Below are 22,863 nucleotides of genomic sequence, written 5' to 3' on the forward strand. Positions count from 1 at the left end.
ATTGGTCGGTCTGGATAGAAAAAAGAGAGAAGAAAAAAGACAAAACAATACAAAAAGGAGGGGAAGGCGTCTGCCAGGACATAGGAGCTGCCACCCCAAAAATCCAAACCCACCAGCTCGTATGCCCTGGCAAACCTGATTTATCCATTCACACCGATCGATGTGAATGAACAAATCATTGCCGGAGTTCTTTTTTGATACAAAGTGTTTGCCAAAGCATATGAAACCCCAACACCACTCCTCGGCCCATATGCCTCGGCAAACGTATCTTTTTGACTGCGGAGGAGAAATCTCGTCCTGCAGCACTGCATGCACCGACTTGTGTGTAAGCTGACAGACGCGCAATGTTCTGTCAGGATGCACCATCAGTGCTGCAGCTGGTTAGTCGTTCGCTCGGTCCACCTGGAAGGTTATTGGATGGAAAAAGAGAAAAAAAAATACAAAAAAAACCCAAAAAACAAGCAAGCAGCAAAGCAATTACTTCATTAACATTAATAAACTTTGAACTTTTTTAATAAAAAACTTAACATTGCAAACCAAACATTAACTTCTTTGCTTACCTGTTTTTTTGTTTTTTTTTTAACTTACCTCCCGAGGACAAACCTCTCCTCCCCCATGGAACAATGTGCGAAGTGCAAATCGCACAGAGTTGTGGCGAAGTACATTACGCAATTTGTCTCAAGTGAAAGGAGAGGTTTCTGGCAGCCCTGTGTATTAGGGTCTCTGGAAACCCGATGTTTGGTTTCACACTGCATATTGACATATCCGGTGGGTCGAGCCCGCCGCACCGTATCGTCCAAATCAGACCTTCAGGCAATACCACAAGAGTAGCATTCGGCCTAGTAATGAACTGCGTCGCCATAGACTAACATGACTTCCGGGCCGATCGATATTGCCACAGTAGCCACGCAGTAACGTAGGCATGCACTAGCGTTAAGTCAAGCACTTCCGGCGTAGGGGGGGACCGCAAAGTGTGACTTTTGCTAGGCATTTTGCCCTAACGCATCACAGCAGTGTGAAATAGCACTGAGAGACCCTTGTGTGCCTACCGCTGTGTGTGGAGTTCCCTACTCTCTAATAGTGTACCTGCTCGTGGTACCTCTCAAAACACTCCCCTAGGCATAGGCCAGGCTGGTCAGGACAGGTGGGACAATAAACAGTGGTGTCACGCCTTATTCCAGCCCTGCTGCAGACACAACAGCATTTTCTTCGGATTCGTTGACCTGGGGTACTCGGAATTGGATAGGCGTAATGCCTTCCATGCAGCCGGCTAGTTGCATCTTGGGGTTGGGCCACGGCACCTCCCGGATACAGGAGTTCCATCACGATCTGTTTATTAAATTGAATAAACGATCCAGTTCTCCCAGCCTTACTGTAGAGAACAAAGCTGTTGTAAATTGCCAATTGAATGAGGTAAAAAGACACTTTTTTATACCAGCGTCTTGTTTTTCGGGCAACTAAATAGGGCGCTAACCTCTGGTCATTGAAATCCACCCCTCCCATGTTAGTATTATACTCATGGACGACAAGGGGTTTTTCAATGACCTGAGTTCGCCGTTGAATTTCAACTGTCGTGTCTGCGTGAATGGTGGACAGGAAGTAAACCTCCCTCTTGTCCTTCCATTTCACCGCGAGCAGGTCGTCAGCACACAAGGCGGCCCTCTGCCCCCGTTCAAGTCTGGTGGTAATGAGCCGTTGGGGGAAGCCCCGGCGACTAGGCCGCACGGTGCCACAGCATCGGATTTTTTCGATTTTTAAGTGCTGAAAGAGGGCCACACTTGTGTAATAATTGTCCACAAAAAGATGGTACCCTTTCTGGAACAAGGGTGACACCAAGTCCCACACAACCTTTCCACTGCTCCCCAGGTAGTCAGGGCATCCGACCGGCTCCAATTTTGAGTCTTTTCCCTCATAGACCCTAAAATAAGATGTATAGCCTGTGGCCCTTTCACAGAGCTTATTAAGTTTCACCCCATACCGGGCGCGCTTGCTTGGGATGTACTGTTTGATGCGAAGGCGCCCGGTAAAGCATATGAGGGACTCGTCTACGCATATGTCCTGGTCAGGGGTATAAGCATCTGCAAATCTGGATGACAGGTGGTCTATGAGGGGTCGAATTTTGTGGAGCCGGTCAAAAGCAGAGTGGTCACTTCGATGACAGGTTTCGTTGTTATTGAAGTGCAGGAAGCGCAGGATGTTCTCAAATCGTGTCCTGGACATGGCAGCAGAGTACAGGGGAACATGATATGCTGGGTCCGTAGACCAATAAGACCGCAACACATTCTGCTTTACTAGTCCCGTGTGAAGGAGAAGGCCCAAAAAAAATTTCATTTCGGAAACTTGGACTGGTTTCCACCGAAAAGGCTGGGCAAGGAACTTTTCCGGATTGGCGGTTATATATTGTGTGGCCTTACGGTTGGTCTCTGCCACAATTAAGTCTAAGAGATCCTGGGTGAAAAACAGATAGAAAAAGTCTAGGGCCGATCCTAGATTATCTGTCTCCACCTGGACTCCAGACTGGGCGGTGAAAGGGGGAAGTACGGGTGCGGCGGAATCAGGGGATTGCCAATTTGGGTTTGCCAGCACCTCTGGTAAACTAGGGGTAGTACGGGCCCGTCTTCTTGGTGGCTGCGACTGGGATCTTACTGCACGTGCCACAGAACCAGTTTCAACTTCCATGCTGGTGCTCGCCACTTCACCAGGGTCTACGGAAGTACTGGTGCTAGGTCCAGGAGATGTTGTGCTGCTGGTGCCTGCCAGGGCCGGGCCGAGGCATAGGCTGGAGAGGCTCCAGCCTCAGGGCGCAGTGTAGGAGGGGGCGCAGAATTCATTCTGCAGTCATTCCTAATTGTGTTTGAAGCAGAAAGAAATAAGAAAAGGGCAGTGACTGCAAGCCAGATAAATAGATATTAAGGTGTTGGGGAGGTTGTGGGCCCTGTGGCACCTCTTAGTCTAATAGCAATCAGTGTGTGATGGCTGGGGGGGCAGGGATGGAGGGGCGCACTTTGGTGTCTCAGCCTTGGGTGCTGGAGGACCTTGTCCCGGCTCTGGTGCCTGCCCCACCATGAAATCTCAGACCAGCACGAACACCACTCTGCTGCCCTTGAGGCCGATCCTGCGCCACCTGCGGTCCAACAAAATGGGGTGTGGTACGCCTGGCTTTAACCGGGACTTCAACCTCGTCATCACTATCGGTCAGTGAGCCACTGCTCAATTCAGGTTCAAACTCTGACCCGGAAGATTCGTCGAATGAGGCGTCCCAATCGTCCTCATCCGACTGGGCCATGTACCTGAGAACCTCGTCATCGGAATACCCCTTTCTTGCCATGGTGGTCTGCTAAATTTAGGGGGTATTCCTCTGAGACTACCCAGAAAAAAAGAGCACCTACCTAGCAAAAGGGAGTATTTGAGAGGTAGAAAGCTGTGGTCACTGAGTTTTGATAAAAAAAATAAATCAAAACTGAGGTTTACAGTGCCACAGCTATTGTACAGTGTTTTTTGCAGTGATCAGAAAAAAAATTCTGTCACTGCGGTGGGGCGGGCTGAACGCAAGTGCAGGCGAACGATCAGGCCTGATCGGCAAACACTGCGTTTTTTTGTGTGGATCCTAGTGACCCTAATAGATCTGACTGCGATCAGTAATGATCACTTACAGATACTATATAGTACCAATGTTGATTAGCGACAGTGATGACGCTAATTAGTGACTGTGGTGCAGTGGGCTGAGCACTAACTGACACAAAGGGGCCTAGCTAACTGGCCTAACTGCTAACACTAGTGATACTAAAAAAGTGACAGTTTTCACTGATCACTGTTTTTAGATCACTAGGATAGTGACAGGGGGGTGGTGGCGAGTGGGGAATCAGAGGCAATCAGAAACAATCACAGGACAATCAAAGGCAATCACAGGGCAATCGCAGGCCAATCACAGGGCACTCAATTCACGGGACAATCGAAGCCAATCACGGGACAATCAAAGCCAATCACAGGGCAATCAAACCAATCACGGCACAATCAAAGCCAATCACAGGCCAATCAAAGCCAATCACAGGGCAATCAAACCAATCACTGCACAATCAAAGCCGATCACAGGCCAATCACAGCCAATCACAGGCCAATCAAACCAATCACGGCACAATCAAAGCCGATCACAGGACAATCAAAGCCAATCACAGGGCAATCAAACCAATCACGGCACAATCAAAGCCGATCACGGGACAATCAAAGCCAATCACAGGCCAATCACAGGGCAATCACTGGACAATCAAAGCCAATCACGGGACAATCAAATACAATTACAGCACAATCAAACTGAATGTCAGCACAATGAAATACAATTACAGCACAATCAACTACAATGCACTGGGAAGGTGATTTGGGGGGGGGTTCTGAGGGCGATCTGAGGGTTATGGGGGGTTGATTAGGTGCCCGCACGGGGCAGATTGGGTCCTGATCTGATGGGTGGCAGACACAGGGGGTGACCGTGGGGGAGATCAGTGAGTGATTACAGGGGAGAATAGATGTAAACAATGCACTGGGGAGGTTATCAGGAGGGGGGGTCTGAGGGCAATCTGAGGGTCTGGGTGGGTGATCAGGTGCCCCCAAGGGACAGTTTAGGGTCTGCGCTGATGGGTGGTGGTGACAAGGGGTGATAGACAGGTGATAGATGGGTGATAGACAGGTGATCAGTGGGTAAGGCAGCTATATAGCTGTATACAGCATACAGGGGGGTGGTCTGGGAGGGGGGTCTGGGGGGATCTGAGGGTAGGGGGGGTGATCAGGGGACCCTAGGGGGCAGTTGGGGACCTAACCTAGGGGATAGCGTCCCTAGATAGTGACAGGGAGTGATTGATGGGTTCTTAGGTGGGTGGTGGGGTGCTAGCAGTGGTGTGCTGGGGTGGTCAGGGGGGGTTCTGAGGGCTGGGGTGGGCGATCGGGTGGTCTGTGTGGGGCAAAGAGTGTTTGTGTGCACTTATCTGCAGGCTGCCTGTCCTCTCTGATGGTCGCACGACGAGTGACCATCAGCGGAGGAGGCAGCCAGTATAATACACTTTGTTACAATAACAAAGTGTATTATACTCTCGTGATTGGCCGGATCGCCGCATTTGAAACCCGCCGGCGCTGCTAATTGGCCGGCGGGTTTCCGTGCAGGGTGGGCGGAGCCTATTGCCGGCGGCGATCGCGTCATTGATGACGCGATCGCCGCACAGCCACCGCTGATGCCGCCCCCGCCGATGGGCGTATTGCGGTCGTTTGGGCCCGGACTTTGCCGCCGCCCATCGGCTGGGGGCGGTCCTCAAGTGGTTAAGGGAGGTTAGGCGGCCGGTCCCCAAAGGGTTAAGCATAGATAGTAATATTGCTATAAAGAGTAGTGAATGGCAAGGTGCTACTTGCAACACTAATGGATTTCCATTTCTGACTGCTGTGTATAAAAGAAGATGAAGACGCACAATCCTTATTAGCTTCACAAACCAATACAACACTCTCCTTTGTGAAGGTTACACTGCCCACATCCAACACCCACCACCTGCCAACCCTCACACATTCACCCACATAAGCATCCAAGAGCAGCTAACGATCCTGGCTAGTGATCCAACTCTTGGATACATACCCCAGCCATCACCTTCTGGTCCATCTAGAGAATATACCAAATCCGCAGCTCAGCACTTACCTCTCTAGGATCCAGCACTGCAGTTTTTCCTCTGTCCTCTGGGTGGCGCTGTAACCCTATAATGAGATTGTCGGCTGTCGTCATGATGCCAGATGTCTATCTCACCAGGGGGAAGCAGAGCCTCTGAGGAGAGGAAATTTCCCGGGAGGTGAGTGAAAAACGCCTGCTGCGTGCATTGCTCTGCATAGACCTCTGACAGCTACCACAAGTTCAGCTTGGGGTTACCTCTGCTAGCATGTTTTTTCCACCTCGAGCTGTACTCGTGATTACCGCTAAGGTTAAATTCCTCATTGCTTTCTCACTTTTTATCACTGTACTGTATTTAAATTATCCATGATCCGGGTAATACCCCATTGAGTACTTTTGTTAGCCCTTATTGGGGGACATTAGCTCTGCCTACATTTACATGTTTTAAACCTGCTACATTTGTGGTGTGGACCTTCTGGTCCCTGTATTTTTAATTGTTTTTAAGGTTGTTTGTCTTATTTTGGCTGAATATTAATAAAGTTATGTGTATTTTGATACCTTACATGAGTGGATTCTTGATTGTTCTCTGGTAATCCCTGAATATTGCAGTGGTGCAGTTTAAGGACTGTTTCAGCACTGTTACCCCCATTTAAATCTGCTGCCACGGGAGGCATCGGAAGCCTGTGTGCTCCCGAAGATTGGAGGCAATGTTCTGCGCCTTCTGAAGCTTCACAGAGTAGTATTGAACTGATGGGTTGAATACCTCTAATGGGGATGACGGCACTGGAACGAGGGGCCCATGAGAGGAACGGCCTTCCCTATCCATAGGGGAGTATCTTTTTTTTTTTTTAATTTGAAGTTCACATCAAATTTGCTTTAACCTCCCTGGCGGTATGATTCCTTCCTGATTTTAGGGTCTAAAAGTGGTACCATTTTTTCATGTGCTTTTAGACCCTAAAAGCAAGAAAAAAAATGATACCACGAGAGAGCCTGGAGCAGCCCCTGCACTTATGCGCCTCCCTAGGATTCATCCCTGCAGTTCTCCGGGTGGTGCTGCAACCCTGTAGTGAGATTGCCGGCTGCCGTCATGATAACAGTTGGCAATCTCACTAGGGGGATGCAGAGCCTCCGTGGACAGGAAGAGGAAGGGCTGCCAGCGTCTGAATTGCCTGGGAGATGAATGAAATCACCCGCTGCTCGCAATGCTTTGCATGGACCTCCTGGCAGCTACCACGAGTGTAGCTCAGGGCTACAGCTCTGAGCTGCGGTTCTCCACCCCGAGTCTAGCATGTGGTTACCGCTAAGGATGCACTAAATGGTTTAAAGAGGCGCCCTGGTGGTATATAAAAGCGTTTAAAAGCAGTTTAAAACCGAGAAAGGTTTGAGGTTGCTTACCTCAAGGACGACAAATCTTTGTAGGGACAAAAGATTTTATTGGTAGCACAGGCAACGCGTTTCACGGGTCTGAGCCCGCTTCCTCAGGCCAATAGCAGTGCCAGGCCAATTGAAATAGCAAGCTAAGGGAGCCTCCCTTAGCTTGCTATTTCAATTGGCCTGGCACTGCTATTGGCCTGAGGAAGCGGGCTCAGACCCGTGAAACGCGTTGCCTGTGCTACCAATAAAATTTTGTCCCTACAAAGATTTGTCGTCCTTGAGGTAAGCAACCTCAAACCTTTCTCGGTTTTAAACTGCTTTTAAACGCTTTTATATACCACCAGGGCGCCTCTTTAAACCATTTAGTGCATCCCTAACCCCCATACGATACCCGTGTGAGGGGTGGAGGCAGAACATATGTGGTTTACACCACGGTGGACATCTGCCTCCCTTTTTTTTTCCAAGGAGAGCGACCGCATCCAGGTCCTTAGTGACCTCCCCGAGTGGAGTCGGGTTAATTGTCTCCACCTGCTTCCTGTGGTCGGTTGCCCCCTTGCAACCCACTCTTGTGAGTAGATTCTTATCTTCTACATTGACAATTTTGACTAAACATATTACACTATTGGGCTTTATAAAGCACCAACATATTCCATGGCGCTGTACAAAGTAAGAAACAAACATAGGGTACATAATACAGACAATGGTGTACACTAAATACAAGATACATAATTAGTGACAAAATACAAAAAAATGATACAGCATACAGAATACAAAATACAGAAGTGGTAATGACAGTGATAAAAGTATCTAAATTGGTTTTAAATAAAGTAGTTAAATACACATACTAGCTGAAACTCAGCAAAGCGGGCGATAACTAATGCCTGTGCCGAGAATACACCATGTGCACAGCAGCACCTGCCCCCCCCTCAATCATCGATCTTGCGTGATGTCACACCAGTGGCACCTTCATATTTCTCTCAGGCCAGTTGTCCTTTAACCTCCCTGGCGGTAAGCCCGAGCTGAGCTCAGGCTATGCCACGCAGGATGGGATCTCAGCCCCTGGTGGGGCGATTTTCACCATTTAAAGTGCTGTACGCGCAGCTAGCACTTTGCTAGCCGCGCGTACAGCTTGATCGCCGCCGCTCTGCGGCGATCGCCCGCACGCAGCGGCGGAAGAGGGCCCCCCCCGCCAGAGCCCTGCGCTGCCTGGACCAATGAGTTCCGGGCAGCGCTATGGGCTGGATCGGATGCGTCTTCTCTGCTGCTTTATAAAGCCTGCAGGCTGCTTATAAGCCAATGAGAAGTGCACACATAATACACCTAGCTTGCAGTGATAATCAAGCAGAAGCTGAGCAAGTCAGCCAATTAGTTGGAGAGGGCTTCAGTTGCATATAGACAATGGCTATATGACCAGCAGGGGGCACCAGCGTGCAGGATATTCCCTCTCATCTGCCCCCCTTCTAACTAAACTGCATGGGATACTACAATAATTAAAAACAATGGTGCATGAGCCAGCCTGGGGCCCCGGGAACTCTCACTGCCCGGGGCCCCAGAACCAGCATCTAACACCATATGTGAGCACAGCCAAAACCTTGCAGCTGCCACATCCAAGGCCTGTCTCCTACTGCTCTAAAACTTACTAAACACACAATTGGAGAAACTCACTCCCAAACAGGCTGGCTCATGCACCATTGTTTTTAATTATTGTAGTATCCCATGCAGTTTAGTTAGGAGGGGGGCAGATGAGAGGGAATATCCTGCACGCTGGTGCCCCCTGCTGGTCATATAGCCATTGTCTATAATGCAACTGAAGCCCTCTCCAACTAATTGGCTGACTTGCTCAGCTTCTGCTTGATTATCACTGCAAGCTAGGTGTATTATGTGTGCACTTCTCATTGGCTTATAAGCAGCCTGCAGGCTTTATAAAGCAGCAGAGAACTGTTTGGGAGTGAGTTTCTCCAATTGTGTGTTTGGTAAGTTTTCGAGCAGTAGGAGACAGGCCACCGGCAAGTAATTATAACTTTATATGACAAGAGGATTGTAGAATGTTTATTTTAGACTGAATAGGCTATTTAAAGAAAACCTGTAGTCTCTCAAAATAAAAAATGCTTTATTTTTACCTAGGTAGAGGGGAGCAACTGCATATTCCAGAGGCTGTCTGGGTTCTCCTCAACACCACCGCTGCCGGACCCTCTGACAGTTAGTTTCCGCGCTCCCCTTCATGAATGAGTATGGCTATATTGCACCTGCGCCAGTACAGCTGGCCTGAGGGTATGTGTGTGGCAGTGGTGGGGTCGAGGAGGACATGGGAGCCTTAGAGCTATTCAGAGGCTTCCCTCAACCTAGGTAAGTATTTAACGTTTTTCTTTGGGAGATTACAGGTTTATCGTATTTTTTGGCATGTAAGACGCACTTTTTCTTCCCCCAAAATGGGGAGAAAAAGTCACTGTGCCTTAAATGCCAAGTACAGGGAGTCCCTGATTTACTAACGCACACTGATACAAATCATTGACCCTCTATGATGTTGGGCACTCCATTTATTGCCCCCATGTCTCCTCCACTCCCCATGTCCTCCTGCGCTCCCCCTGAATAAATGAAAGCAGCGGCAACACGGCCTAATCCATTGTAGCCCGCAGCAATCAGTGACTTTTCCCTCAATGGCTCCCCTAGGGACAGCTTCTGCTGATGACACGATCAGTAGAAGCCGGCACTAGGGGAGCCGTGAGGGAGAGGTCTCTGATCGCAGCTGGAGCCGATGGGTTAGGTGAGCCGTGCTGCTGCTTTCTATTTATTCATGTGCAGTGCAGGAGGACACGGGGAGCAGACAGAGACATGAGGGAGTGTAGGAAACATACAGTGGGAGCAAAGGAGGCACATGAAGGGGACACGTGGGAGTGGAGGAGACACATGGGGACAGAAGGGGAAACATGGGGGAGCAGAGGAGACACGTGGGACAGAAGGGGACACATGGGGGAGTGGAGGAGACAAATGGGGACAGAAGGGGACACATGGGGAGACAAGTGGGATAGAAGGGGACACATGGGGAGAGAAGGAGACAGAAGTTGACACATTGCGGACAGAAGGGGAGTCAGTTAAACTTATTTTTCAGTAGAAAAATACATATATTTACACAGATCTGTACATCAGCCTTGAAAGAGGGGCAAATGAGGTAGAAAGAGGGAGAGAGGGATTTAGATCCCAAAGAAGGACTGTTCCTCATTAATTAGGGACATTTGGGAGCTATGTTATAATCAGAAGAGTTTTACATGCCAACACATAACAGTATTTTATGCATTCTTTAATGGGCTTCCATAAACTATAATTAAAAAGCAAAACATAATAAGATGCAGCATGCTGTGTGTATGGATTAAAGAAAAAACAATGCACTGCACAAGTGAGAAAATTGGCTTTCTATGGAAAAACACATGCCCTTCTAAACATCTAAACATATGCATGAGAACAATCAACTCTGTTATAATTGGCACATCGTGTGTGGGATTGCAGACTACAAACTGTAATCGAGTAGCCCTTTGGAACCACTGAGGAACAATAGCAATGCAGAGGTTCGGTGTTTCTTATCATGTACCATAAATAACAGCTACTTAACCAGTCCAGAAGATGACTTTAAACACCACTTACTGACTTATTGGTTTATGTTGGGCTGCTTACTTTGCTTAAAGATGAACTATATATCAGCCATACTATCTTAGAAAAAAAACACATATATAAGTAGATAAATGCTTGCTCTACTTACATAACATATGTATTGCACTGTCCACATTTAGATTTTAGTGATTTTTCTATATTATAAAAAAGTAGAATTTTCCATTTTGACTATCTTGAAGCCAATCCTGACATCATTTCCTCCCTTACTCTGTCTGTGTATCATTGTCCGCCCTCCTCCCAGTCTTCAGACACTCCCAGCCAGCTATGCATTGTCTCAGCATGAGAGGTGTGGGAGGGGAAAATGGGTGTCGGAAAGAGGCTTCAGCCAATCAGGCCGCATTAGTTAAGTCTGATGGGAAAGCAAAGAAGAAAAAAAGAAAACCCAGTATGCCCTGCAACTTCCTTTGTGGGGCAGATGTACCAAATAAGAGCCAGGGAGACTGGGAAATGATCTTTTCTGGAGAAGAAAATTTTTAACTTTTGGATTGCTTGGTTAGCATCCTTATTACTTGTTTACCAGAAAAAAATAAAGAATTGAGTTTTGATGCCTGATAGTTATGCTTTAATTTTAGTTGAACTTAAAATCAAAAACTTTCAAAATGACCTGTGCACTGCTATCTCTCCTCAGATCAGGAAGGCTGGTCAAGTGTGTCATCCGCTGTCGGAGGCTTTGCAGTGGTCAGAAAAGATCGCCTTGATAGGGTGGCTAATGGCTGCACTTACAGGGTCAATAATAAATTTGATCAGAAGAGGAGCCCATTTCCCCCAGAGAAGGTGGTGCGCGCAGCTCTAGACCTAGTTGGTGAGACAATGGCATACAGTGTCACCAGTGCCAACTGTGAGCATTTTGTGACAGAGCTGCGATATGGAGCTGGCATATCTGAGCAGGTATGATATAAGACCCACAAGACCAAGCTATGACTATATATGTGTGTGTGTGGAATATATAATATATCTGAAACAGAATGGTTTTCCAGAGGGTGCGCAGAGAGAAGTAATATGGTGATGACATCAAGCTGCTCGTCTCATCTCTGATATGTGCCTCATGTCACACGCCCCCCCCCCCTACTAGCCAGACCGCTTAAAGAGAGTCTGAAGCTAGAATAAATCTCGCTTCAGACCTCATAGATAGCAGGGGCATGTGTGCCCCTGCTAAACCGCCGCTATCCCGCGGCTTAACGGGGGTACCTTCACCCCCAAATCCCCTCGGTGCAGTGGGGGAGCGCTTCCTGGTTAGGGCAGGGATAACCACCGCAGCCCTGCCCCACGCGCGTCTGTCAGCGCGTATCTCCGCCTCTCCTCCGCCCCTCTCAGTCTTCCTTCACTGAGAGGGGCGGGGGAGAGGCGGCGATGCGCCGCTGATAGACGCAACTGGAGGCAGGGCTGCAGCCGTTAGCCCTGCCTCCAGGAGCGACCAAGTCTGCGACCAAGTGTTGCAGGGGGGGTTTGGGGGTGAAGGGACCCCCATTTAGCGGCGCGATAGCGGCGGTTTAGCAGGGGCACACATGCCCCTGCTAACTATGAGCTCTGAAGCGAGATTTATTCTCGCTTCAGAGTCTCTTTAAAGCCTCCCAATCTACTCAGCACAGACAATCCAATCACGTGGATACAATTTAAGTTCTGGAATAGCTGGGAGTGGGCATACAGACAGGCCAGGAGGAAATGCGTGAACACACATACAATTTCTACGCACAATTTTATCGGTAATCTGCCACCACCTTTCAATTATAAAGGGGAAAGGTCCTGTCTGACTATTATAAGCCTGTAGAAAAGAAAGGGTTAACACAACAGTCTAATCTTTATAAATAATACGGTTTCTCTGGGTAACAGTCTCTTCAGAAGGCAAGTTCGTTCTGCAGTACTCAATACAGGTTTTTGTTGTTTACTCAAAGAGTTTTGGTTGTTTATTTAAAAAAGTGCAATTAGGCCTGGTTCACATTAGCGTTTTTTTGCAACTGGTACGTATACTGTACAAACAGAACGGATGTAAAAGGATCCAATGTTAACCTATGGATCCATTTACATGCGTCCGTTGGTACGGATACGTTCCGGTCCCCAGATCTAAAAATTGCTGCAGGCCCAAATTTTCCGGACCATTCTGCCCAGCGGAAAGGATCCAGACAAAAAATGCAGCAGCATTGGGCAATGGAAAACAAAACATTTCTTCAAACTAGTGAAGAAACGGACCGTTCCACGGGGGATGGGAGCATGTGACGACACGAACCTGAGTGACGGGAGGGTGCAGCAGCTGGGCAGGTGGGTGAGGGAGGGTAAAATACATATCTAATGCTCTGTAGCATCCGGTGGTAGAGGTTTCCACGCGTCATGTGACTAGTCGCATGACGCACTGTGTAGTCACAGCGGAAGAAAAGGAAGCCTCTACTGCCGGCTGCTACAGAGCACAGGTATGTTTTTGCTGCCGAAATTGAGTGAAAACTGATCCGATCAATCATTGATCAGATCCATTTTCACTTTACATTTTGAAGTGTGCACAGAGCCATCCGGATGCGGTGAAGCGGAGACCGGATCCGCTTACCGGATCCGTTTGGCTCAAAAATGCAATGTGAACCGGGCCTTAGACTATTATTATTACATACAAAAAAATATAAGTAACAAATATGAAACATTTAGCAAACTGTCCGGCTTGTCTTGTTACTTGCTATAGGTCAGACTGTATGCTCATATGACTGACCTATAACCCAGCCCTAACACCTGCATAAACTCCTGCCTAACAACAAACTACAGAACCCTGCAGGTAGATGTAGCATACAACCTGGCATAGATCATTCACCGAACACAGCAAGGTAATGCAGACACAGTATACTTGAATAGTCACCTAAGGCCTATGGGCTGAGGCAATCCAGACGAAGGTATAATCACAATACAGATGCGTAGTCAAACAGGCCGGGATCAGGGCAGGCAGGGTTCTTAAACAATCCGAGGTTTGGCGACAGGGAATCCAGTAGATGCAAAGTCAGGTACAAGTCGATAACCGAAGATCAGAAGAAACGTAGTCAGGTACAATCCGGTTGGCAACAAGGTATCAGATCAGCAAGAAGCTTGGTCAAGAGACAGACAGAATCTGCAGCAAGACAAGGCACTTGGTGTGAGCGCAATCTCAGATACAAGCCCAGCATAGGCTATCATGGGCGAAGACTGAGGGCGCTCACCTATCTTTTATATTAGAACTAACCAATCAAAAGTAACAATGCAAAACAACCAATCAGTCTGCGGCGTGTCAGCAAGTCAGCTGACACGCCGTTACGCATGCTGCTATTGTTTACAGCGGCGGAGCGCATACTGAGGACGCGTCTGCCGCTTGGCCAATAAGGAAGGAGCACATGCGCTCCACTGACATCAGAGCTTCGCCGAGACCCAGAGGCTTGCGCCTCAGCATGGATCTCGGCATTCCGCCGCTATATGCGGCGAGGTTTTACACAAACAGTATTAGAATAATAATTAAGATGAAATGCAAAAGAATACTTAGATTATCAATGTCAGGAACCGGCCCTGCGACAAGCCTGCAGATACGGTTCCCGACCACGGGTTTGACCAGAACAAGCGGGGAGCAGCCTTATTCAAGCTACAACAAGGCTGTCGCCCCTCAACACACTTCTCACTGCCACTACTAGCTGCTGCTAGACACTTTAACGATTCCCACTCTGCTGTCGAGTGATCTGCACGCAGTCCGCGTTTACGTATTTGGGTCAGCTTTGCGCTTAGGCCAAACACGCGAACGCCACACACACAATACAATCGTATAGTAGCAAGGCACAATCAGGCACTGAACTTGTAACGTAAATTACACTGCAGTTTCTTTCTAGGCTATGAGCTAGTTTAGTACATCAGAAGTCAAACTTATTAAATAAATATTTAATATTCCAAAAAGTGGAACAGTGCAGACAAGAATATATACAAAAGGATTTACAAAAAAAATTTACAAAAATAAAAGTTACACAGATACACAAGACAGTTTGCATAAAAATAAACGGGGATAAACGTTACCAATATGAGGTCTGGACGTTGTTTGTGGGAGAACGCAGTTCTGGTCAGGAACCAGGTTAGTCCAAGCGTCTTTGCTATCTCCAGAGAACTACAAGTTGTGACTATCCTAGCTGAGGTTTTATAGCCAGATTTGTGGCCCGGGGCCACTCAAATGTCCAGATCCAGGAATAATCCAATTTCCTCAGGTGTGACAGCACATCCTTGCTGGCTATGATGTGCAACTTCAAAGCTTTCCTGTTCCTCCTTGAACCTTGCAGAGACTTCCCATCTCCCCATAGATCTAATTTCCACAGGTAAAATTGTAGTTTAGCACACACATCAAAAAGACTTTTTGAGTAAGGCTTCCTGGCTTCTTCAACATTCCAGCAAGCTGTCATATGTAAATTCCGGGCTTCTGTGCATCAAGGCACACGGCAGCCAGTCCAGGTGACAATAGTACACATCTGAGACAGTATTTCACAGCAGATCAAAGGTGGCGACATGACTGGCTAGTGCCTACCGGTAATTAGCCATCTCCTAATTAGAGGCTGGGTAGACAGTCCCTAATTGAATGTCTGGGTTCCTTGGCCTAATAAGCCATTTCCTGGCCAGAGGCTAGCAACCCAATTTAGCAGTTCCTGCTCCTACTATTCACAAGAGTTTACTTGTATAGGCTTCAAAGTGTTCGGGTAATTGTCAATTCAGTGTAACTGGTCTATTCAATGCAGACAATGGCAGCTTCCTTGAAGCCAGCTGTCAGAGTGGCCGCTTACATACATACACCTCTGAAAGATACACAGCAGATAGAAAAATGAAAAATATGGCTTCCACGCGATACAATATGGCTGCTATGCATCATCATCACCACACAGATCCTCACAATCAGTCCCTTTTTTGTGGAAGTACAAAGTCCTTAGCGACAGTCCATGTATTTTGAAGTTCCAGCTGAAACAGCTTCCTCCACGGGTCTCCAGAAGATCTCTGTACATTAGAAATTGGGGGATCACCTGGCCACAGCCAGGATTCCTCTTTAGAGAAATATGTTTGTGAGGCAGTATTCCATGTCCAGACCTTTGTCATTTGGGGCATCTTGGAGGAAAACATGTTCATAGAATCTCTTAGCATGTCATATTTTGGCCTTCACTACTCGTCCGTAAAATATGAACATAAGTTCATGATTCACACATTTTTCTTGTTAATCTGAGACCAAACTCGAAAATGTAATAGCGGGGTTTCTGCTTATGTCAGCCCCATGAAAGAGATATGGAAATGTCTGACATGAAGCCAGCAATCCATTGATATATTAATCATATGGATCTGGTGTATGATTCCACTTAAAGGGACACTTAAGTAAAAAAAAAAATGAGTTTTACTCACTCGGGGCTTCCAATAGCCCCCTGCAGCTGTCTGGTGCCCTCGCCGTCTCCCTCCGATCCTCCTGGCCCCGCCGGCAGCCACTTCCTGTTTCGGTGACAGGCGCTGACAGGCTGGGGACGCGAGTGATTTTTCGCGTTCCTGGTCACAATAGTGCCATCTATGCTGCTATAGCATATATCATATACCATATAGCAGCATAGAGGGTACTAATGTGTCTGGGAACGAGAAGAATCACTCACGTCCCCAGCCTGTCAGCGCCTGTCACCGAAACAGGAAGTGGCTACCGGCGGGGCCAGGAGGATCGGAGGGAGACGGCAAGGGCACCGGACAGCTGCAGGGGGCTATTGGAAGCCCTAGGTGAGTAAAACTCATTTTTTTTGTTTGACTTAAAGAGAATCTGTATTGTTAAAATCACACAAAAGTAAACATACCAGTGCGTTAGGGGACATCTTCTATTCCCCTCTGTCACAATTTCACCGCTCCCCGCCGCATTAAAAGTGGTTAAAAACAGTTTTAAAAAGTTTGTTTATAAACAAACAAAATGGCCACCAAAACAGGAAGTAGGTTGATGTACAGTATGTCCACACATAGAAAATACATCCATACGCAAGCAGGCTGTATACAGCCTTCCTTTTGAATCTCAAGAGATCATTTGTGTGTTTCTTTCCCTATGCAGCTATCATCCACTGAAGTGTCAGGCTGTTTCTTCCTGCAGAGTGCAGACAGCTGTGCCTGTATGTAATTCCTCAGTATGTGAAAGCCCAGCCAGCTCAGAGGAGGATTTATCCAGCTTGTAAAAGATAAGAGAGCAGAGAGAAGCTGCCCTAATTTAAATAACACACAGGCAGTGTGCATAGAGGTGCCAGGAGGGGGGAGATGCATCACAGAACCACAACACTGAAGAACTTGGCAGCCTTCCACACACAGGCTGACAAGTCTGACAGGAGAGAGATAAGTTGATTTATTACAGAGATAGTGATAGTAGAAAGTGCTGCAGTAAGCCAGAGCACATTAGAATAGATTTTGGAACTTGTAGGATGGAAGAAAACCGGATGAAATTTTTGTTACGGAGTCTCTTTAAGTGTCCCTTTAAACAAGGACAAATAAGAAATGGATAAACTCCCCCCCCCCGTCCCCCCCCCCCCCCCAAAAAAAAAAGAAAAACGGTATCAGCTTTTGAGCTCAGGCAACCACCCCTGAGTTTTTAGGAGACAGAAAGCCTTCCCCTCTGCTGGGACTAGCTTCCTCTTTCTGCTTTGATCTGAGCCGCCTCTTGCTTGCCATTGACATGCTTAGGCCAGGTGTGAACACCCTCAGGATTCCTTCTCTGGCAAATGGCTGGATACCGGAAAAAAACAAAAAAGAAACCTACTGTCATTCAGGATATCAGCTTCAGATTAAAATTTAGAGTCAATATGCGATCAGTTCAAGATTTTGCCATGATACCTCATGTCAAACTCTGTGACACGACATGAGGCACATGCCACCACTACAAAAACCAGAAGGCGCCAGGTTGGCAGACACATATCAAATTCCAGTGCCAGACTCTACACTATTTTACAAAGCCTGCACTATAATTGTTAAATATGGTTCTCATGTGTATCATACTGTAAGAACAACTCTCTTACTCCCATAATCTCTGCATCGAGTAATAAGAAGGTTGCTTTTAGAATATACATGACAACCAGATTTATGATTTACAGGACAGGGGAGTATATTAACAAAAGTTTGAATAAACTTATGTGCACAGTCAGCACATGTAAGGTTTACTGTACGTTATGCAACCTGCATAACTTACGCAACACACATACGTTAATACATTAAATAGATACAGCAATACTTTAAATGATTTTATTGAATGTAGTAGTCCAATTGCACTCACCACTATAAAGGCACTCCCTAAAAAATAGAAAGTATTTCATGTGCTGAGGGGAAATGGATATATGTCTATGTATATGTAAATGGATATACGTCTATGGGGGGACATCTATGTCCCCTCTGAACTGGAAATGGATATACGTCTATGTATATGTAAATCGATATACATCTATGGGGGGACATCTATGTTCCCACTGAATTGAAGTAGAGCTGTGGGTGCCCTCTAGTGGCGCCTCGCATCACATGCGCCAGTGCAGGAGAGATGAGACTGCTACTGACTGGCTACAGCGGAGTCCCAGAAGGCAAACTGGTAAGCACCCACAGCTCAGCACATCCTGACGGGGACACTCGGGGGATATAGAGTACACCTCAAAAGTGGCCACACATTCTGGTCGTGCAGGGGGGAAACATGGCCACCAAATGTGCCTACAGCACCATGCACATAGCAGGGGGAGCACGTAGCCGTCAGCAAACACCACTTTGCATATGCTGATGTTGACACTACTGGGAGAGGGGGGATAGGAAGGAAAAAGATTGCCAAAGGTGATGCAACCCTATGTCGGGGATGTGCACAAATTGGATACAGCCCAAAGCAGTAGACAATACGCAGCACTCTCTGTGTATATAAAGTGCAGTAGACTTTTCTTGCTCTTAGTCCATTCCCTGCTCTGCTGCTTTACAAGACAGCTTGCTTTTAACAGCATTCATTTTCTTTGTGATGTTGAAGTTAACAGTAAGCCTATATGAATTGTCTAACTTGGCTAACTAAAGACATAAGTTAGGCCCAGTGCACACCAAGCGGTTTTAGCAGCGATCCGCCAACCGCATCCGCCTGTGAAAACGCTTGGCTAATGTATTTCAATGGGCTGGTGCACACCAGCAGTTTGAGGTTTTGAGCAAACCGCAAACGTGGGTCCCGCAGCACTTTTTTGGTTTGCAGATGCGTTTCTGCCTCAATGTAAAGTATAGGAAAAGCTCAAACTGCTCTGAAAAACTCTAGATCAGAGCTGTTTCCAGGTGTTTTTGTTACATTAGCTGTTCAGTAACAGCTTCACAGTAACAATATTTGTAATCTTCTACACAAAAACGCTCCAAAAAACGCTAAGCATGTTTAGAAAATGTCTCTAAACATGCCTAGAATGGCTCAGAAATCTGCTTCAAAAACCTCTAGCATTTTGCAGATCTGCTAGAGGTTTTTGGCGTGCATTGGGCCTTACCCAATATTGGGACACTTTTAAAGACAATAAGAGCCAGTCCACACTAGGTCCGGAAACGTATCCGTGGCTGGGTTTTTCAAACCTGGTGAAAAACGGAGTCCCGGATACTAATGTTGAAAATAGCAGCCAGCCTCACCCAAGTAAAAAACGGATCCGTCTGCGTTTGCGGGGATCCGTTTTCAAAACCTGAACGGAAGGTCCGGATCTGCTGCATTTTCACACAACGGATCAGGACCACGGATACACGCAGGGGTAGTGAAAGTAATGAGAAAACGCATCTCCAGCTCCACAGGCAAAAAACGGATGTTAAAACGGATAGCCTGAGCTTTATGATTGGCCCAAAAAAATCCTTCCACTCCTTCCTAATGATAGAGACGTTTTCTGTCAGGGAAAAACCTGAACGGAAACTGATGCAAAACTGATGCACTTTCATCAGTTTGCAGTACGGTGGGTACTTCCCCTGATCCGGACTGCAGTGTCCGTCCTGCAACCGGGTCTAGTGTGGACCCACTCTTACTTGAGATGGGACTCACCTGTATTTTCTATCCTCTGCTTACATTCTAGTCAATCATTTTTTCCTGTTTTTTTTTTTTTGTAAGGTAAAAGTTGCAAGGTCAGTTTATATTTGGGTCAGCTTATACTCAAGTATATATACGGTAGTTATATAGTAACTCACTTGAAGCCCTGCTTACATTTCCTGATATGGTCCCTGTACCTGCTTTCATCCTTTTTTTCTGCAGTAATGGGCACCTAGGTAACACAAAGCTGCAACAAGGTCAGTCTAATTCTGGCATATCTAAACTATTGGTGATGCTAATGCACTATACACAAACAACTAGTGCATCCAAAATGGTACATATGTGGATGGACAAAAAACTATAGAATGAATCCACCTGAGGGTGCCCATTAAAACGGAGGTCCTCACCCTTGCAGAATGCAGTTACCTGCAAGGGGGGACCATTATGAGAATCTGCATAGGTCTTTGTATATATCATGCAGCAGAAAAGAGCATGTATAAAAACATACATGTAAGAAGTTTACAAGGCAATCAATCACACAGAGCAAAAATTAAAAAGTAAAAACAAAACACATGAAGCCTGAAGATTAAATTTAAAAGGGTGTACTTTATTTTTCTCATAACTGTATCCATATATATGAAGACAAGTTCTAGAGTTGGAACAAGGCCAGTCACATTCTGAAAGAGGAACTGTAGTGAAAATAACATTATGGATAAAATTGCTTATTTTTTTACAAAATGTATTTATAGATTATTTAGCCTGTGTTTGCTTATTGTAAAATGTATCCTCTCCCCGATTTACTTTCTGAAATTTGTTTGTGGAACAGAGGCGTTAGTGAAGTGTAAAATAAGTTAAAAATCATAAAATGGGGTAAAGTGGCGGTGGACTTACCTCCCCAAAGAAGACTTGGCAGTACAAAAATAATCATTTTATTTTGTTCCTTCAATAAAAACTGCTGCAACGCATTTCACAGGTTTGTTGCCCACTTCCTCAGGCAAATACAAATAGACACAAACTTATTTATATCTGTGAGGACCAGAGGCGCTATGTTGAACTACCTTGCCTTTAAAATAATGAACTTGAGCCAGACATTTTGGGTATCCTTCCAAGATGTTGCTGGAATTTTTGCCCATTTAGACAGAATTAATGGAACTATTTCAGGTTCATAGACTTCTTGGCTTGCACATCCTTTTTCAGTTCTGTCCACAAATTAACAGGTTGAAGTGGTTTGGGTTGGCAGCTCCAGTACCTTGACCTTGTTGTCCTTAAATAATTTGTCACAAACGTGCATGTATGCTTTAGCTCCATTTCTGAGGACCCATTTGTTACAGAACTTCAATTTCCTTGCTGAGCTCTTGAGATGTTGCTACAGTATATCTTTCATTTTCTTCCTAATTATGCAATTTATTTTCTAAGTGCACCAGTCCTTGCTACAGCTATTTTCTCCCAGAACATGATGCCCCATCCCTCATGCATGACAATTGAGATGGTGTTCTTTGCCTTGAGACTCTCATCCTTCTTCCCCCAAACATAACAATGGTCATTATGGCCAGTTTGATATTGAATTCATCAGGCAGATCTTTGTATCCATGTGTCCTAGCTAACTGCAGTCTTACTTTTCATGGTGGCTTTGGATCAGTGGCTTTTTTGTTGTTGAGCACTCTTTCAGGTTATATAATATAGGACTCCTTTTATTGTGGAAATAGATAAATGACTACCATTTCCTCTCATCATTTTTACGAGATCCTTCGTTGTTTGTTCTGGGATTACTTTGTACTTTTTGTTCAAAGGATGTTCATCTCTAGGAGACAGGTGTGTCTTCTTCCTGAACAAACTGTCAACTGACATCTGTATGGTCCCATAGCATTCAAACTTATAAATATCATTGTTTGTACAGATGAATGTGCCATATTCAGGTGCTTTGCAACAGTTCTCAAGGATGGACCAAATTTGTGAAGGCATCCAATTTTTTTGAGGTCCTGGTTGACTTCTTTTGACTTTCCCATTATGTGATAGTTACATGGTTATGTAGGTTGAAAAAAAAGACATATTCACCTGTTTAGCTTTACTGGACTTCGACTCAAAAAATTGGATGCCTTCACATGCATATTTGCCAGTCAGGTTCTCTGCCCAATCTATTACAAGTCCTATGTTCTCAGCGCTATAGTTTATGTGCTGAAAGAAATAAGGCTGCATTGACAATAGCAGTGGTAGAGAAAGTGTTCTTCTGGCCTGGATGTTCCTTCCATTATATCAGACGTCATGTGAGATGCCCTAAGCCAAGAATAAAGATGCGAGGCTTGGAGTCAACAAAGCAGAAATTACATAGAAGTAGTTCAGAAAATGGAATAAAAGTAATGAAAGGAAGTAACAGTTATCCGCTTTCACTAGGTGTTTCGTGTACATTTTCCCCAAAATGTGTGGTGCGTGCATGCTGTCATTTTTTTTTATTGCTTTGTACCCAGGATGGCCTCTGGGTCTTGGCAGGGCTCTGATGTCAGTGGGGCTCACGGCGCTCAGTTCCCACTGGCTAAGCGGCAAACACGTCCTCAGTACGCACTCCGCCACTGTAAACAGTGACAGCATGTGTGTGCATGGCGTGTCAGCTGACTTGCTGACACGCTGCAAGGTGATTGGGCACTTTGGATTCCCTTTTGTTTGATTGGTTAGTCCTTGTATAAAAGTAAAGTGAGCGCCCTCTGTCATCGCCCGTGATAGCCTCTGCTGGGCTTGTTGCTGAGACTGTGCTCACAGCTGCTGATCTTGTGCCAACTTTGTCTGTATCTTGACCAAGCTTATTTCCAGATTGATATCCTGTTGATATCCTGTTGCTGACTTACTCATCCTGCTTTGTTTGGTGAATACTACCTGTCAGTCTGTATGCTACATCTGCCTGCAGGGTTTTGTAGAATTGTATTAGGTAGGAGTTTTGTGCAGGTATTACGGGCTGGGCTATAGGTCAGTCATATGGGCATACAGCCTGACCTATAGTCACTGACCAGATACGCCTGACAGCAGCATTACAACGCAACGCAAAAAAAGGTGGTAACGCAGATTCATGCTTCATTACTGTCGCATACAGTAGGTACAGTAAAGCATACAGGCAAAGAAAAGTGTGCTTTCCTGTACCCGGGAATGTGTGCGTTAAGAGGAAACGTACTGCAGCAGTGCGTTACCATAATGCTACACTTTACAATGCAATGACAATGTC

General features: G+C 46.2%; 1 protein-coding gene across 1 annotated transcript in view; it reads left to right on the plus strand.

Moving 5' to 3' along the window:
• Nucleotides 1-22,863, plus strand: part of LOC137538546 (phospholipase A and acyltransferase 2-like) — a 63,644-nt gene that overhangs the window by 34,344 nt on the left and 6,437 nt on the right. Inside the window, exon 3 of the mRNA XM_068260785.1 lies at nucleotides 11,307-11,566. Within this exon, the coding sequence (XP_068116886.1) occupies nucleotides 11,307-11,566 (260 nt within the window). The remainder of the gene's footprint in view (nucleotides 1-11,306; nucleotides 11,567-22,863) is intronic.

Source organism: Hyperolius riggenbachi, chromosome 11, assembly GCF_040937935.1.
Source record: "Hyperolius riggenbachi isolate aHypRig1 chromosome 11, aHypRig1.pri, whole genome shotgun sequence".
NCBI lineage: Eukaryota > Metazoa > Chordata > Amphibia > Anura > Hyperoliidae > Hyperolius > Hyperolius riggenbachi.